Source organism: Pristiophorus japonicus, chromosome 11 (genome assembly GCF_044704955.1).
Source record: "Pristiophorus japonicus isolate sPriJap1 chromosome 11, sPriJap1.hap1, whole genome shotgun sequence".
NCBI classification, from domain to species: domain Eukaryota; kingdom Metazoa; phylum Chordata; class Chondrichthyes; family Pristiophoridae; genus Pristiophorus; species Pristiophorus japonicus.
Window position 1 is genome coordinate 188,471,591 of NC_091987.1, and position 17,834 is coordinate 188,489,424.

The 17,834-nt window shown below is 42.5% G+C and overlaps 1 protein-coding gene across 3 annotated transcripts in view; it reads left to right on the top strand.

Annotated features, from left to right (window-relative positions):
- Positions 1 to 17,834, top strand: part of LOC139275890 (otoancorin-like) — a 98,866-nt gene that overhangs the window by 50,892 nt on the left and 30,140 nt on the right. For all 3 annotated transcript variants that reach the window (XM_070893112.1, XM_070893111.1, XM_070893113.1), the window contains exons 15-18: positions 3,056 to 3,194; positions 15,290 to 15,483; positions 15,603 to 15,696; positions 16,770 to 16,935. In XM_070893112.1, the coding sequence (XP_070749213.1) occupies positions 3,056 to 3,194; positions 15,290 to 15,483; positions 15,603 to 15,696; positions 16,770 to 16,935 (593 nt within the window). The remainder of the gene's footprint in view (positions 1 to 3,055; positions 3,195 to 15,289; positions 15,484 to 15,602; positions 15,697 to 16,769; positions 16,936 to 17,834) is intronic.

Below are 17,834 nucleotides of genomic sequence, written 5' to 3' on the forward strand. Positions count from 1 at the left end.
ATAAAAAATAAAAAATGATTCAATAAATCAATAAATAAAAAATAAAAAGTTCCTAACTCGGCTTCCCATTTGGGAGCACCGGGAGTGCTGCCAGGGCTAGGGGCTGCATGCTGCAGGCTGGAAATCGACACTCAGCCCGCTCCAGGAGCCCACTCAGCCAGGGTTGGGGGCTGTGTGCTGCAGGCTGGAAATCGGCACTCTGCAGGAGCCCATTTGGCCAGGGCTAGGGTCAGCGTGCTTCGGGCCCCTCCCACACAGCCAACAGCACACGCAGATAGAATCTGGGGGCCAGGAGCTACTGCACACGCGCGCAGACTGCATTGCGCACACGTGCAGCTGCCGGCACTCTTTTTGGCCGAGGGCTGTAGCTCCGCCCCCCCCCCCCCAGCTGTTGTGCTGCATCGCGCTGACTGCTGAACAGGCCTGCTGCACTCGGAGAATCACGAGGTAAGTTTTTGGCATGCTTTTTATTCCACAAAATAGGCGGGCCTCTCGGAGGTGCGCCGTTCTAGCGGATATCGGAAACTTGGGCCCAATGTATGATAATACCTCTGCTATCATTACTTCTTCAAATTTTACTCACTTAATTGAAATTTGTCATTTTCCAGGCTAATCTCTTGTCTAGATGGAACTCTCCAGTAAACATGCTAATGTATGTTGGGTTTCCTTTTTAATGCAAATATTCAAGATTGAATAAATATGGCTTAATAGGTAGCTTGAAGAAATGTCTTCTCAAATTAATTGGTACTCACTGAACAGCATTATATTTACTATTGGAAAAAGAATGTAACATTGATTTGCTGGTAACGTTCAACAAGGTGATGATGTCACTGAGTCAGCCAACTCGTCCCTGCTTATTTAAAGTAAAAAAAAGATTTTTCCCTCAGTAGATACATTTTGTTTTTTTTTTAACTTATTGAAATTTGCGTTCGCCGTCATTACTGTGTAAAACTGACACAAACTTCTGGCATCCGCACATGCACAGTTAAACACGGGAATCCGCAAGTTGCTGTCAGTGATATCCTGCTCCTCCACAGGGGGCGCTGTTGCAGTCTTTGCCGATGCAATCAAAACAGAATCAGTGTTTGACGTTAACTTCAACCTGTTACGCACTATTCCCGCTGCAAAAGCCATTGTAAATTCTAAGCCTTGTTAAGTGAGGTGTAATTGAGTTTTTAACAGCAAAGTAAGTCATAATTACTGCTGAACTACCTCTCTGGCACTGAAAAACATTTTTTTTAATAAGTGTGGTCATTCCCTCCATTTCTTGATTTAAAAAAAGCATGATTTTTAAAATAATGGAAATTAGTTTTAAGTTTGTTTATGATATTTCAGCTTCTACCCTAATCCCATATGTAAGCCACAATCTTTATTTAACTTTCTGTAAAATGATTAAAAAGTGAATTATAATCCATGCTTTTTACTTATGGTTTGCTGACTGAGAATTGTTTAATCTGATTGGCTGCTCAGTCTGCTTGATGACTTCACTGTTGCTGGATGCCACAGATCCCCTATAGATGGCGCCAGATTGAAAGTCACGTCAGACTAAGGGAAATTGATGCTTGAGAGTCCAATAAATTTTTGTGGGCACAGTCTCATCACCACTGACCGCAAAATCCAGGTCAATGTATCAGTCTGCTGCAAATGTAATTTGTCCCTCGAAGGCCATAAAGTTGAAATACTGTGCGTAGGCAGGGCCTGATATCAATTACATGTACTTGCTGTTAGTGAGAGAAAGTTGCAAACTGACAAGTGTAACTTCCTGGGGCTAGATATTGGAGCTCATTGCACCCATTTTACAGGCCTACAATGAGGGCCAATCTCAGCGACCAACATCCTGCAACTCAAAGACGCCTGAAAGATTTCCATCCTGATATTGAGTTGAGCCATTTGTCAGGCGTCCCTGGCAGCTGTCCAAAAATGGCAGACCTTTTACATTTTTAAATGAGGGACCTAACGCCTGTATTAAGCCCCCTTGCAGAAATTGTATTGTGATGAGTGGATCAGACACTGGGCTCTACATTCATCAGCGGCTGCCGTGGCATAAGGAGACGTGATGGGCATGTGGCAGCTCGCTGAAATAATGTATTTTGGGTCCCAGGCCTAACGTTGGGCCCTCCTTGGGCCTACCAGTTCGAGAGCATGCTGAAGGACAGCATATTTCTGTGCTCGAAAACAGGTTATAACCAATTATTACCCTTTGTTGCCAGATCAATAGAAGCCAGCATGAAATAATTGGTTTTCTTTCTCTTTTTTTTATATACCTTTGAAGTGTGATGTCTAATGTGGATGGGCATATGCCAGGTGTGAGGCATCTATACATAAATAAATATTAGCAAGTCTTCCTCAATTTCGAGGGTCTGCCGATAATGATGAGGATGAGGATGAAATAAATATATATTACATATATGTGTGTGTATGTATATGTCTATATATTGTCTATGAGGCACACATTGTGAACTCATCAGATTGGGGAATCTATCTCCACTCATGGTTTCATGCATTGGGGTAAGAAAATACTTCCTTTTATCTAGATAGGGTTAGGGTTATTGCTGATAAAACCCGTAACGTGGTAGCTTATAAAATGGCTGATCCAAGACAGGAGCAAAATCTCTCAAAAAGATTTTGAGGTTGAAAAAGAAATCTATTTTTTTTCAACAAAATGATTGTGGCCTTTTATCTTATTTTGAGATCATCGAGAGTTGAAATTAAGTTTTAATAATACGTCCTTTAAGTTGGTTCCCATTAAAAGAAATAAACAATAACTTCCTGCCTCTGGCCTCTTAAATATCTGCCCCTTACCTTCGCCCCACCATTGGCAGCCAAGCCTTCAGCCACCTAAGCCCCATGCTCTGGAATTCCATTACTAAACCCTTCCACCTCTCTACCTCCATCTCCTTCTTTCAGAGCCATTCTTTGACCAAGCTTTTTAGACATAATATCTGCTTCTTTGGCTTTGTGTCCATTATTTCCTTACACATGTTTTCCTTCCTCTAAAGGTGCTATATAAATACTAATTATTGTTGTTGTCTCACATATGACTTGTATGTTTCAGGGATATTAAGGATTTGAAGCTTATTCCACGACCTTTGTGTACCAACATGGTTGAGCTAATAAGCCAGGCCAACATTACTATGCTGCCCCGAAGTTCACCCAGACGTAAGGAACTTCTCGATTATGCCACCAATTGCCTGGTAAGTTTGCAGAAGTTATGACATCTGTATTTTAGCATGCTGTAAATACTATTAATATAATAGTAAGTCACGTAATTGGTGTGGTGCTCTCCCAAGCAGCAATCTATAAATCTAAATCACATGCGTCACTCTCAGTTTTTATTTTAGTTAATGGTTGAAGTAGCATTTGTTGAGAAGGGGTACTCATCTCATCTCTTTTGTGTACCTTTGGCTCTGCAGATACAACAGTTGAATCTGCTCATAACCTGTAATCTCACTGTACAATCCACCACCCGCCCCCGCCTCCCGGCACAGCCCAATGCCCCAACCTTTTGGATTTTAAGTACTTGGTCAGACCCAAATAATAAGGTCAAAGTGCAATTTATGAGATGTAAGATATTTTTTGCAGTTGCTTCAATGTGTTACTTTTTCAAGAATACAAATGCTTCCATCTTTCTCAGGCCTAGCATCCATCCTTCTCTGACATCCACTCCTTCCCCCTTCAGCTGGACCCCAAATTGAATGCCTCCCATCCCAGCTTCCAACCTCTCTTCTTGCAGACATTGCCAATCCCAACCTCTCCAACTACTGTCCACAGTCCCAAGGTATAAAGCAGGGCCACTAACAAAGCTTAAAGAGTATGGTATCTGCGGGTTTATGGAAGAAGTTTTATTCAATAGATGTAAAATACATTAATAGAGCAAGTAGTTGCAGAAAAGCAGATTATAATAGTGTTACCTGTTTATGAATAAGAAAATGGTACACAATGGAATGAAGCACATTAGGGACCACTGCCAGAGTCTGTAGAAAAATCACTGCTTCACCTATTCCTTCCTGGTTTGATGGGTAGCTTGTCTTGTACTTGGTAGCCCATATGTCATCCAGTTCTAATCCCTCCATTCCAGCCAATCTCAGAAAAAAACCATGTCAGCTGTCAGATAGAGAAATGCGATGAGAAGTAAGTATGTGAAAAACTGAACGATGTTCTGGAGGTAATCTTTAGTCTATTGTTAATATTGGGAGAGCTGATTTGAAAAGGCGGTACTACAAGGCCTAGTTCAGGCAAGAGCTGGAATGGCGTACTGGGCCACTAGCTTCTGATTTTAGTCCAAACCAAGGTCATGACCTCCGCACACAGGCACCACTGCACTGCACAGAGTTAGGAGGTTTGAAAAATCAACATGTGCCACCTCGTCAGAGCTGCCATTTGGACATCATCAGTCCCATAGAAGGACCACGGTTCTTTTTCTCTCAGTCTTTCTGATTTTGAGAAACTCCTCGAGACAGTTGTTGAGATCTAAAGTGGTTTAAAAATTGCAGTCATGGTGTGTCTGCTTGAAATGCATCAAGATCTTACTACCAAACAAAAAGCATTTAAAAAGTTTCATTAGCTGAAGTGTCTTAATTCTGTTGCTAGTTTTTTTTTGATTTCAGCAATGTCATTGCATGTTACAACTATAATTTAGTGCCATGTTTGAAGTGTAGCCCAAAGCTTCAATTCTGATTTGCCAATGACAGTTGCATAGTTTGTCTGATAAATAACATCTGCCAACTGAATGAGTAACTAAGTGTCCATCTGGAGATGCTACAGTTCCCAATTTTGGATTCACTGACTTCTGGATTGTCCAAATTATCCTCTGCAGTAAATATTCTATTAAAAAGTCTGTCAGTTTTTGCATTTCATTATCGTCCACTCTGGCATAGTCTGACTTGCAACCATAAGGTGGCAGTCAATCAATGTTCAGCAAAATCAAGGTCAGTGGAGCGGATGACACATTATGGGGGAGATATTCGTCTTTCCCGCTTGTCCCCTGGGCAGGCCGCAGAGAGGAAAATCCAGTGGGAGGATTGCATGCCTGTTTCTGGAGCTGTCCAGTTTTCTTTCCATTGTTTGAAATAGAGCGAAAATCAGGCCGGTATTGCTAGTGGTCTGTGAACCTTCCCGTACGGCTTTCTTTTACTTGGTCCACCTAGGAAATATTTAACGCCAAGGCGATAACATTAAAAATCCAAGAAGACTGAGTTTACATGTAGACCACTCGCTCGCTCCTCTTCATGGATCTTTGTACAGTTTGACCAATGCTTAACACTTTGACTTGGCATGGTGCTTCACTGGCATGAAGGAATATGGACCACAGACATTTCTGTGCCTACCTCCTGGCCAACTCGCTTTCGCTCAGGGCAACATTATTAAGAGTGGTTTGATTCTAATTGCCTAAAATAGATCCAAGGACAAAAAGGTTATACTCAAAATAGATTGCAAACTCAAAATGGTTTCATTTCAGACTTGTCACTGGCATCTCAAGAAAATGATTTAAATGAAAAGAAATTCAAAAGCACTAACAAAGAAGAACAGTATGGCAGGGGCAGGGCAGTGGGCAAGACTTACAGGATCAATACTTTAGTATATGTACGTGAAAACATTGAAATGGAGTGGGAGGTGTTATTGATTCTATTACTGACTTTGCCTCCTGTGGAGACATTACTTTAAGTCTCTTCTCTTACTAAGTTACTCAATGAAGCACTATTGACAAGATGCACAGTTATTTCCTGGAGTAGGTTTATAGGTTAACTCAGAAATCTGCAGAACCTTTAATCCTGATTAGAAGTTGTCTTAACTGGGAAAAATGATTTGCTTTTATGGTTAATCCTTGTGACTTAAATTGTTTTGCAACAGATCCTGTATCATTGTAAATCTAATCGTCAAACCTTAATACAGAGAGCTCCCCTGGTGGCTTAATGGGTAAATAGAAAGTCTGGAGTTGGACTGGTTCTGAGCCATGTGGACCCGGACAGTCATGTATTTAACCCCTGGTCTATGCTGTGCTAGCTGACATCCAGGGTGATGGTTAGCTACTGCAATTGTCTTAGTGCCCTTTGAATAGAGAAAAGAAGATTCAATCAAGGTTCCTGCTGCTGAAAACTAGGATCAGGCTTGGTTGCAATATCCTGCATAGTCAAATAGCTTGATAACACTCTGATGGGGCTCGTACATGAGGAATGACCACTTGGCTGGCATTACAGAGGGCCACTGGTGCCTGTAAGGCTCTTCCCCAACAAAACTCAGTAGGTTTCAGGAGAGCGGGGGTAAAAAAAGGAAAAAAAATAAAAGGAGTAAATAATTATCAGTAATGAATTTTACTTAAAGGTTATTCTTCCCTCTCTAGTCAAAATATTTGAACAATCAATTCTGTAATCAGAAATAATAACACCTCAGGCTTTTAAAACAGCATGGGGTGGATGGTAAGAACTGGCACAATTCAGTGCAGTACTCTGTGCACTCTGACATCAGACGTCTGTGGTTTTTATTTTAAAGCTGCCTTCTTTATTTGTATACTGTGTGAGGTGCTTAGTCATCAGGGCAACATTAGGGATCCAGGATCTGCAGTAATTGATCATCCCCAACCACTGTCGCATTTGTTTAGCCATGCTAGGGACTGGAAACTGGTCAGCCTGACATCGGTAGTGGGTAAAATGATGGAATCAATTATTAAGGATGTCATCGCAGTGCATTTGGAAAGAGGTAATATGATAGGTCCAAGTCAGCATGGATTTGTGAAAGGGAAATCATGCTTGACAAATCTTCTGGAATTTTTTGAGGATGTTTCCAGTAGAGTGGATAAGGGAGAACCAGTTGATGTGGTATATTTGGACTTTCAGAAGGCTTTCGACAAGGTACCACACAAGAGATTAATGTGCAAAGTTAAAGCACATGGGATTGGGGGTAGTGTGCTGACATGGATTGAGAACTGGTTGTCAGACAGGAAGCAAAGAGTAGGAGTAAATGGGGACTTTTCAGAATGGCAGGCAGTGACTAGTGGGGTACCGCAAGGTTCTGTGCTGGGGCCCCAGCTGTTTACACTGTACATTAATGATTTAGACGAGGGGATTAAATGTAGTATCTCCAAATTTGCGGATTACACTAAGTTGGGTGGCAGTGTGAGCTGCAAGGAGGATTCTATGAGGCTGCAGAGCGACTTGGATAGGTTAGGTGAGTGGGCAAATGCATGGCAGATGAAGTATAATGTGGATAAATGTGAGGTTATCCACTTTGGTGGTAAAAACAGAGAGACAGACTATTATCTGAATGGTGACAGATTAGGAAAAGGGGAGGTGCAAAGAGACCTGGGTGTCATGGTACATCAGTCATTGAAGGTTGGCATGCAGGTACAGCAGGCGGTTAAGAAAGCAAATGGCATGTTGGCCTTCATAGCGAGGGGATTTGAGTACAAGGGCAGGGAGGTGTTGCTACAATTGTACAGGGCCTTGGTGAGGCCACACCTGGAGTATTGTGTACAGTTTTGGTCTCCTAACCTGAGGAAGGACATTCTTGCTATTGAGGGAGTGCAGCGAAGGTTCACCAGACTGATTCCTGGGATGGCGGGACTGACCTATCAAGAAAGACTGGATCAACTGGGCTTGTATTCACTGGAGTTCAGAAGAATGAGAGGGGACCTCATAGAAACGTTTAAAATTCTGACGGGGTTAGACAGGTTAGATGCAGGAAGAATGTTCCCAATGTTGGGGAAGTCCAGAACCAGGGGACACAGTCTAAGGATAAGGGGGAAGCCATTTAGGACCGAGATGAGGAGGAATTTCTTCACCCAGAGAGTGGTGAACCTGTGGAATTCTCTACCACAGAAAGTTGTTGAGGCCAATTCACTAAATATATTCAAAAAGGAGTTAGATGAAGTCCTTACTACTAGGGGAATCAAGGGGTATGGTGAGAAAGCAGGAATGGGGTACTGAAGTTGCATGTTCAGCCATGAACTCATTGAATGGCGGTGCAGGCTAGAAGGGCCGAATGGCCTACTCCTGCACCTATTTTCTATGTTTCTATGTTTCTAGAACAAATGAGTTCACCAGCCCCTAATTCAATTAGAATGAAGCTCCTCCTTATTTTAACAGAGCTTCTTTCTCCTGTTATATTTGCAACCTGGAAATGCACCGACAGAACAACTGTGGTAGTGATCATAAAGATCAGCGGGTGGAAATTTGGTCGCACCTCTCTTGCGGCGTTAGCCTGAGTGGAGCGATCAACTTTGCGCCGGGAAATGGTACGTGTAACCGCCCGCAAAATTCAGCAGCTGGGCCCTGAGTGTGAGGGCGAGCGCTAAGGGAGGCGTTCCACACCTCTTTAAGAACACTAGGTCGGCTGAGCAACGGAAAATCCCGAGCTAAACAGCCGGCCTCGGGGTGCCCTAAAAGAAGTGACCGTGGAAAAAAAAATCTGAAAAAAAACCCACCAAAAACATTCCTCATGGCACATCCACATGAATCGCAAAAATAAAAAAATTAAAAAATAAAAAAACAATCACACTTATCTCAGGTTGACATTCCTTCCCTCACTGCGGTCGGCAAAGCTCGGACCGTCAGCTTTTACAGGCGGTCCCACTCGGGTGCGCTATGGATCGGGCGAGTTTCAAATTTCAAGCCGGTGTCGCAACCAGGGGCATTGCACACCGACTCGCCTCTCCCGGGCGGTACTGCTCCGCATCCCCGCAAACCCAGCACCGAATGTCCCGGCGGGGCACTGGAAGCTGGACGCCTACTCGGAAATGCTTTCCACCACCATTAACGCCACTCAGGAATCAGCAACAAATCAAAATTCCAGCCCCAGGTCTATTCCAAATGTTCATCACACTGGCACACACAGGGCAAAACATAGATTAGAATTACTCTCCCTCCCATTTGTCTCTCAAAAGCTGTACCCAGGCTAGCAATGAGAAGACTAGCCCTCGACATTAAATAGGGTATGTACGACGTTACATTGCCCAGTATTAGTAATCACCCTATTAAGTAGTAATACTGCACACTGAAATTGTGTAATATTTTCACTACATATCACAAAATGAAAGGTACTAGACCATACAGATTAAAATGACCAGTTCAATTTCTTTACAAATGAATAATTTAGATATAAAAAAATGTAGGTATGAAGAAATCCTATACAACACCACAAATGATCTTGGAACAGTCCACAGGGATTTACTTTACCCTTTTCTATTAGTGCAGCAAAACCTATTTCAGCTATTTCTACAGATTCTTGAAATAGAGCAGTTTGTTAGTCAGAAACAAATGAACCAACCACCTTTTGTCCCTTAGTGAAGAGAATACAGTCCTGAGCTAAAATTGCCCGATGTGAAAATGTTCTTTGGATCAATATGGATATCAGCCTTGATGCACAGAAAGATTCTCTTTTCTGTAATAATTTTGCTGATGGCTCTGGCACATCCAACACAGACGTGATGGGCCGAATGGCCGCCTTCTGTACTGTAAGTATTCTAAGGTTCTGTGACAATCAAAGGAAAAACAGCGCAGCTTCCTGTAATATTAGTAACACAATATTAGAAGATGATGCCATGGAATGCTACTGAGAAGGCTAGCACAGAAATTCTCCTTGGGCTGTAACACAAAAGATTAATAGAAAAGAAAATGGGGCAGCTGATTCACTATCGCCTGTTTTGTGACACCACGCCATTATCTGGAATCTATTACCTGTTTTCAAAATATATATTCACCAGACATTATTGATACATATGACAACACAGATATACCTGCATTTTTCCTACATGACTACAGTGACGACACTTTGTAACGCTTTGGGACGTCCGGTGGCCGTAAATGGCGCTATATAAATGCAAGTCTTTCTTTCTTTAATGAGCGGAAGATGACAGTCCGCGGAGTGCAGAAATAAATGTCAAAATAGCCAGCTATTCATATCTGACATCCATCCATAGAGAAATAACTTATCAATGAAACTCCAGAAACAGAATTTCACACTGCTGAGGATAATTTATTCCCTGGTGTTTGGGCCTCTTTCATGCACACTCAACCAATCTGCTGCTGATCTTTCGTTTAACAGTTTAAGATTAACCCAGCGCAAATGTTACAATTTGTGACAGTCTCCCTTAAAATAATTTAAAAATCAATTTTTGGATGGAAGCTGAAGCAATACTGCATTTATTTCACTTATGAGTTTGGCTTCTGTGATTCACTTGTGACTTTGTAATGAATATTGTATCACCTTTGTTCTCGCACCTTAATTAACTCTGTGGGCATTGTTGATGGTTTCATCGCTCTGAATCTGATTTAAATTTAAAATGATGTCTAATTGCAGTAAATTACCAATGTGTGTTTTGCATGCCACATTGCAAAACTCCATTAATATACCCTGCTGATTTTCAGAAAACAAAACAGATAACTGATAATGTCCATGATGCTCCAGACCTCTGTTAATTTATCGAGAATATCATTAACTAAATACCACAAACACAGCTGCATTGATTCGTTGGGCTTGTTGAATTTATTTGGAAGCTCACATGGAAAGAATTCTTTACTGAAATAATATTGTGATGCAGTGACTGCCTGTTTGGTTTACTGGACAAATCATCAGATAACTGTCATTTTTATTGAACGAGGTTAGATTACGAAGACTGATTATAATCTTCTTATTGCTTTTACTTCATAATGAGACTGCATTGCTCATAATCAGCCATGACCATCCATAGCCTAAAGCACAGGGGCCAATTTTCAAACAGATGTGATGTTGAAAGCCCATTTGCGACTCATTTCTGTCACAAATTGCCCCTGTGATGCATTGCACTCAATTCTATTTTTAGATCACTTCTATGTGGGATTTCAAGTAACCTTTGTGTTGTTCCCAGTTGGGAGCCAGATAACATACTGAATTACCCTCATTTCAGTTTCTCACAAAGCTTGGCAACAATCACAGTGTGACGGATCCCTTAGGATAGTCAAGACCTGTTCAAGAGGAAGTTACGGGGATGAGAAATATTGATTTCAAAGTTGGAAATGAAAATCGATTTTCTGATTTGACTTTATTGGCTGCACAGTCAAAACTAGAGCTGAAAATGAATGGTTGGGAAGTTATATTTGGACTCTCTACATCAAGGTTCTCAAAGCATGCGGTCCAACTCCTGGTGTGCTATCACATCTCACTCAACTCCTGATCTGTGCAACCTGCCTCTTCTGGTCCTGATGCACATTCCGCTAGTACCAGTTTCATTGCCTTTCCTGCTTCAATCCTGTATCTCCCCACTCAACCGGATGAATGCTAAAGAAAATACAGAAAAAAGTCATGAACCAAAGGTAACAAGAGTAAGAGCAGAAACAGAGAAGCAGAAGTGAAGGAGGAGAGGGACATACGCGAAGGAGGAGAGTAAGGGCGCATTTACACGCCAAGATTTGCATTGGTAACAAACAGTTTTGGGTTTGCCCCGATGCTAAAGGCCCAAACTCAAAACCAAGTGAGTGAGACTCCTTGTTCCAGAGAGTCTCACTCTGCTTTGCTTTGGTGGATCCTGAGTCCTGACTATGGATTTACGCTGCATTTACACTATGACTAAAACACCGCTGCAAACCGAAACCATTTTGGACTAAACCTACCGTTGTAATAAGAGAGGCACAGAGGTGAAGGAAGAGAATACGAAAGCTAGCAGTGAAAGAGGGGCGAGAGAGCAAGAGAGACGGAGAAACAAAGAGAAGAGAGTGCAGTGAAGGAAGAGAGAGAAGTGGTGGAGGAAATGAAGTGAAACAGAAATGAAGGCCCCAAGTTTCCACATGATTTGCTCCTGATTTTTAGGAGCAACTGGTGTAGAACGGAGTATCTTAGAAATCGGAATTCTCGTCATTTAGTTTTCTCCAGTTCTAGTCAGTTAGAACAGTTTCACTTTGGAACAGAATTTTTTTTCAAAAGGGGGCGTGTCCGGCCACTTACGCCTGTTTTCAAAGTTCCGTCAGTGAAAACTTACTCCAAACTAACTTAGAATGGAGTAAGTGAAAATTTTTGTACGCTCGAAAAAACCTTGTCTACACTTTAGAAAATCAGGCGTAGGTTACAAATCAGGCGTAGGGAATGGTGGGGGGGTGGGTTTAAAGGGAAGTTTACAAACATTAAACACTTCAGTTTTACAAATAAAGAGCCATCATCAATAATAAATGATAAATGCATCAATAAATCAACCAATAAATCAATCAAAAAAAATTAATAAGAAATAATGTTTTTTTTTAAATCAATAAATAAAACATTTTCTACTTACCGACTGCAGCACCGAGAGCCCTCCAACAGCGTGCTGGGATGCCCCCCCCCCCCCCCGCCCCCAGTGTGTCTCTGTCAGTGTCTCGATCTCTCTGTCTGTCTGACTGTCTGTGTCTCTCACTCTCTGTCTGTCAGTGTCTGTGTTTCTGACAGTGAGGGGAGGGGGAGGAGCGGGGTAGAGGGAGAGAGGGGGGGGAGCAGAGGGAGGGATGGGGGAGAAGTGGGAGGGATGGGGGAGAAGGGGGAGGGGGGGAGAAGGGGATAAAGGGGAGAAGGGGGAGAAAGGAGATGGGGGGAAAGGAGATGGGGGAAAGGAGATGGGGGGAAGGAGATTGGGTGGGGGGAAGGAGATTGTGGTGCGGGGGGGAGGGAGGCTGAACGGGCCGGGCCCGAGACTTCGGGCAGGGCCCGTCCCCAGCACCAGATTTACAGGTAGGTGCTGTTGGGTCGGGTCGGGGGGGTGGTGGGAAGGAGGTCGGTTGGTTCGGGTCGGGGGGAGGGAGGTCAGGTCGGATCCAGTCCGGGGGCGGGGGGGAGCGGGAGTCAGGTCGGGTCCAGTCGGGGGGGGAGCAGGAGTCGGGTCGTTTCGGGTCTGGTCCGATCGGGGGGGGGGGGGGGGGGCGGGAGTCGGGTCGGGTCCAGTCGGGGGTGGGGGAGCGGGAGTCGGGTCGGGTCCAGTCGGGGGGAGGGGGGGGAGAGCGGGAGTCGGGTCGGGTCCGGAGGCGGGAAGCGGGAGTCGAGTCGGGTCGGGAGGAAGCAGGAGCTGGCCGTGGGAGGAGCCTTATTCACGCAGCCCCAGTGAGGCCATTTGGCCAGGGCTAGGGGCTGCGTGCTTCGGGCCCCTCCCACACAGTTTCGGGCACCTGGAGCTACTGCACTTGCGCGCCCATTATGGCTGAGGGTGTCCAGGTCGGGACTGCGCCGTTCTAGGCGCGGCTCGAAACTTGGGCCCATAGTATGTGGGAGGGAGAAAGAGACAAGTGACGAAGGAGAAAATGAAAGAGGAAAAAAGGAAATTAGAAGTGAAGAAGAGAGCGAGGGAAACAAGTGTACGAGTAGAAAGAGAATGATAGTATAAGTTTTTTTGAAGACATATTAGTACCAATATCCATAGCCAGTGGGGAAAGAGAGGCTATAAGATATTTTGTGTTGAACCAAACCTGTTCAGCCAAGAGCTATTTTTTTGTTGTTTTCTTCCTTTTGGGGGGGAAAATATCTGTAAACAGGAGTTAAAGGGTAACAAATGTAGTTGGCTACTTCAGGAGACTTTAGTGCAGTGACCAAAACTTACAATAAATGAAATCTTTTATTTTCGGTGAATTTTTGTCGTCATTGGTGCTTTTGCACTTGGATCACCCAGAAACCGGCATTAAGCACTTCGGATAAAGCCTGATCCATTGTAGCATAAAGGTCCAGCTAATCTGCCTCCATACAGCTTCGAAAAGCTCCTAGCTGCAATACATTTTCACATCTCCCACAGCCACCATCCTGAAGGCCTCTTTGAATGATGTTGCCTACTTACTGCCAAATTGTGAACAATTGTGATTTGTGAGCCCTAGTTCATTAAGAATTAGTCTGAGAGTGATTCAGTTTATTTCATGGGCAACCCCTTCAGCAGAGAGAGAGAGATGAGACTCGCAGCCCATTAGTTTGGGCTAAATTTAAATTCAGCAAGTATAGTGGCCTAACAGCTCCAATATCGTGCCAGCAGTGCTAAAAAGCAACAACCATGCTTGACAAGTTTCACCGATTTTTTTTTTGAGGAGATAACAAACATAGTAGATCGGGAGATGCAGTGGATGTGGTGTACAAGGATGTTAGGCAATTCTCTGACAAGGTACCAAATGGGAGATTGGAAACTAGATTAAAAATAGGTTTGAAGCGAGAACACAAAGAGTAGGAGTTAATGGCCGTATTCAGATTAGTTGGAAGTGATTAATGGTCGCGTATTGGAGCCACTTATGCATACTGTATATATCAATTACTTGGATATAGGTAGAGAAAAGCTGGTACTGCAATTTTCTAATGATACCAAAATAAAAGGTTTAGTTAATTCTTTAGAAAAGGAAGCTGTAAAGGGATACTGATAAGATGAGGAAGGGGCTAAAACGTGCGCGATGGAATTCCAATGTTGTTAAGAATGAGATGCTGTTATTGGGAAAAAAAAATAACATCAATAATTATAATCTGAATGGGACTAAGTTTGGTGCTGTGGAAGAGTAGAGTGATTTGAGGGAATGGTTTATAGAACATTAAATATAAATATTACCAGATTGATAAGGCTGTGAATAAAGCTGTAAGAGTTCTAGGTTTTATGACAAGTTCGATAGAATATAAAGACTAAGAGCTAATGATGAACCTATATAAAACCTTAATAAGACCTCAGTTAGGGTACTCTGTGCAGTATTGGGCTTAACACTTTAGGAAGGACATTGAGGCTTTAGAGAAAGTACAATGCAGATTCATTAGGATTCTGCCTGGTATGAGGAAACACAAATACTAAGAAAGAATTAGAAAAATGGAATCTTTTCCCCTTATAACAACACAGATATGATAGAAGTGTTTAAAATATGAAAGGTAGATAGAACCAGACTGTTTCCAGTAGTTGAGGGGTCAAGAACAATGGGCCACAGAAACAAGGTTCAGTGTAAGAGATTTCAAATAGAGGTCAGGAGAAACGTCTTTACACTGGAAGTTATGAGGCTGTGGAATTCACTTCCAGGGTTAATGGTTGAGGCAGAAACTATATCAACATTTAAGATTAGATTGGACAGGTGGATGAAAGAAAAGTGTTTGAAGGGATATGGAAATTGGACAGGTAAATATGATTAGAACTATTTGTTCACATGCAGGGGGGGAGGGGAGGAGAAAGTAATTGCTGACCAGGACTAGTTAGACCAAATAGCCAGTTTCATTTTGCAACTTCCATGTATTTCTATGCTATCCTTACACAAATGAGGTACTTTGAGATGTCTGAATTTTATGCCAAAAAAAAGCTGATGTAGTGACTTTTTATTTGAGCTACTCACTATTTTTTTCCATCGTTCATTGACAGAGAGTGAATGCTTCCTCGATGACAGAGGACCAAGGCAACAGCTTGGGATCCCTGGTCTGTGCATTCAGTGCTGCAGAAATTCAAAACTTAAACAAAACTGTGTTCCTTGAGATTGTTGATCAACTCCGTGAATGTGGACGATTTGACAATGAGAAGGAAACAAATCTTAGAGGGAAGATCCTGTCAGCCTATCCGTAAGTACAAAGCAGAGTTAACTACAGTTTCAGTTAGATAAGAGATTGCATAACTAATATATGTGATAAATATGAGTGTACTTTTGCCTGTATAAAATATATTCCTTTTTTAAACCCAGGCCTCTCTCAAACTGGACAGTTGATGAACTGATTCAGTTAGGTGGTTTGCTGGCAGTTCTAAAGCCTGAAGATTTTAAATTGATCCCCAACAATGTAAGTAGATTACCACAACTGGGCCTCAACATAGTTATTTTATATTTGATACCTGTACTGACATGTGCTGAGTAACAAAGATCAGGCTTGGACTACATGTCACATGTTAGTTGCTGAAATTTATAAGCCACATTCACCAATCTCTCATGCTCCCAGAAGGGAACCATGCACATCGGGTGAGCAAATGGGGCTACAACACTATACCGCAAATCTCCAACCCATACTCCTATTGCGCTTGGCTCCTTTCTGTGAATGCTGGATCAGTAATATTGGCCAAATATGAAAACGGATGAGAAAAAAGTTTAATTTACCCTCAAAGCCGTGATTTAAATCAGCAATGTGCATTTTTATAATGCCTTCAATGTAGGAAGATATCCCAAGGTACTTCACAGAAGCATAAGGCAAAACAGATACCAAACTAAAGAAGAGTGTAGGAAAGGCAACAAAATCTCGGCCTAAGCGGCACTATACATTTATGAGAAAAGGACATCATGGTCTCACATATAATAAAGCCCTGACCCTTGCCATATCATTGAACAAAAGACAGCTGTGGTATTTCTTTTTGTTTTAAAACAATAACAGTTCTACAGTCCTTACCATGCCTTGCCTTAAAGGGGTGTGCGGAGAGTATCACGATAGTGCCATGTTTGGATGCATGAGCTAGTGTAGTCCAGTATTTCTCCCTATTTCCTTTATACTCGGGATCATTGTTGTTGCACTTCTCTGTAGCCTTTCCAATAATTGTATTTCTTTTTCTAGCTTGCTTAATAAAAGTGAGCATAGTACTTACAATGCGATCTAACCAAAGCATTGTAAAGTCTCAATGTAACGTCTATAAATCTGCTGATATATCCAAGCATTCTACTAACTTTTCTAACTGCTGTGACTTTTTGCCTGGACATTGTCCACTATTACTTTTAGGGTTTTTTCTAACTCTCCCTTTGCTAATTCATGTCCAATCATTGTATTCTATTGGACCATGTATTTTTGGGGTTTAGTCAAATGCCAATAATCCTTGATTATAAAATGTGTTTGACGTGGATTTCATTTTATAACTTTGGCTTTTTCTTTAGGATGACATCAAAACAGCACTCGAGGAAATCCTCTCTTCTCGCAAGTCTGCTGAGAACTTCATCCCTCCTGATTTTGACAGCTTCCCCAACTTCAGATTCCTTTATCAAAAGCTCTTCGATATTGTGAACCATAAGTCAGCTATCAGAAGAGCAAGACGGGAAACAGGTATGTATCATAGAGGTTACTAACCTTGGGACCAGAAACATCATGAAGGAGAAGGACAACAAGGGGGAATCAACACTTTAGCCACAGTATGGGGGAATGTTTTGTCTTTAAGAACATAAGAACATAAGAAATAGGAACAGGAGTAGGCCATATGTCCTCTCGAGCCTGCTCCGCCATTCAATAAGATCATGGCTGATCTGATCATGGACTCAGCTCCATTTCCCCGCCCGCTCCCCATATCCCCTTATCCCGTTATCAATTAAGAAACTGTCTATCTCTGAGGCAGAGCATTCCACAGATTCACAACCCTCTGAGAGAAGAAATTTCTCCTCATCTCTGTTTTAAATGGGCAGCCCCTTATTCTAAGATCGTGCCCTCGAGTTCAAGTCTCCCCAATCAGTGGAAACATCCTCTCTACATCCACCCTGTCAAGGCCCCTCATAATCTTATAAGACTCGATAAACTCACCTCTCATTCTTCTGAATTCCAATGAGTGGAGGCCTAACCTACTCAACCTTTCCTCATAAGTCAACCCCCTCTTCCCCGGAATCAACCTAGTGAACCTTCTCTGAACTGCCTCCAAAGCAAGTATATTCTTTCGTAAATATGGAAACCAAAACTGCACGCAGTATTCCAGGTGTGGCCTCACCAATACCTTATACAGCTGTAGTAAGACTTTCCTGCTTTTATGCTCCATCCCCTTTGCAATAAAGGCCAAGATACCATTGGCCTTCCTGATCACTTGCTGTACCTGCATACTATCCTTTTGTGTTTCACCACAAGTACTCCCAGGTCCCGCTGTACTGCGGCACTTTGCTATCTTTCTCCATTTAAATAATAACTTATTCTTTGATTTTTTTCTGCCAAAGTGCATGACCTCACACTTTCCAACATTATAG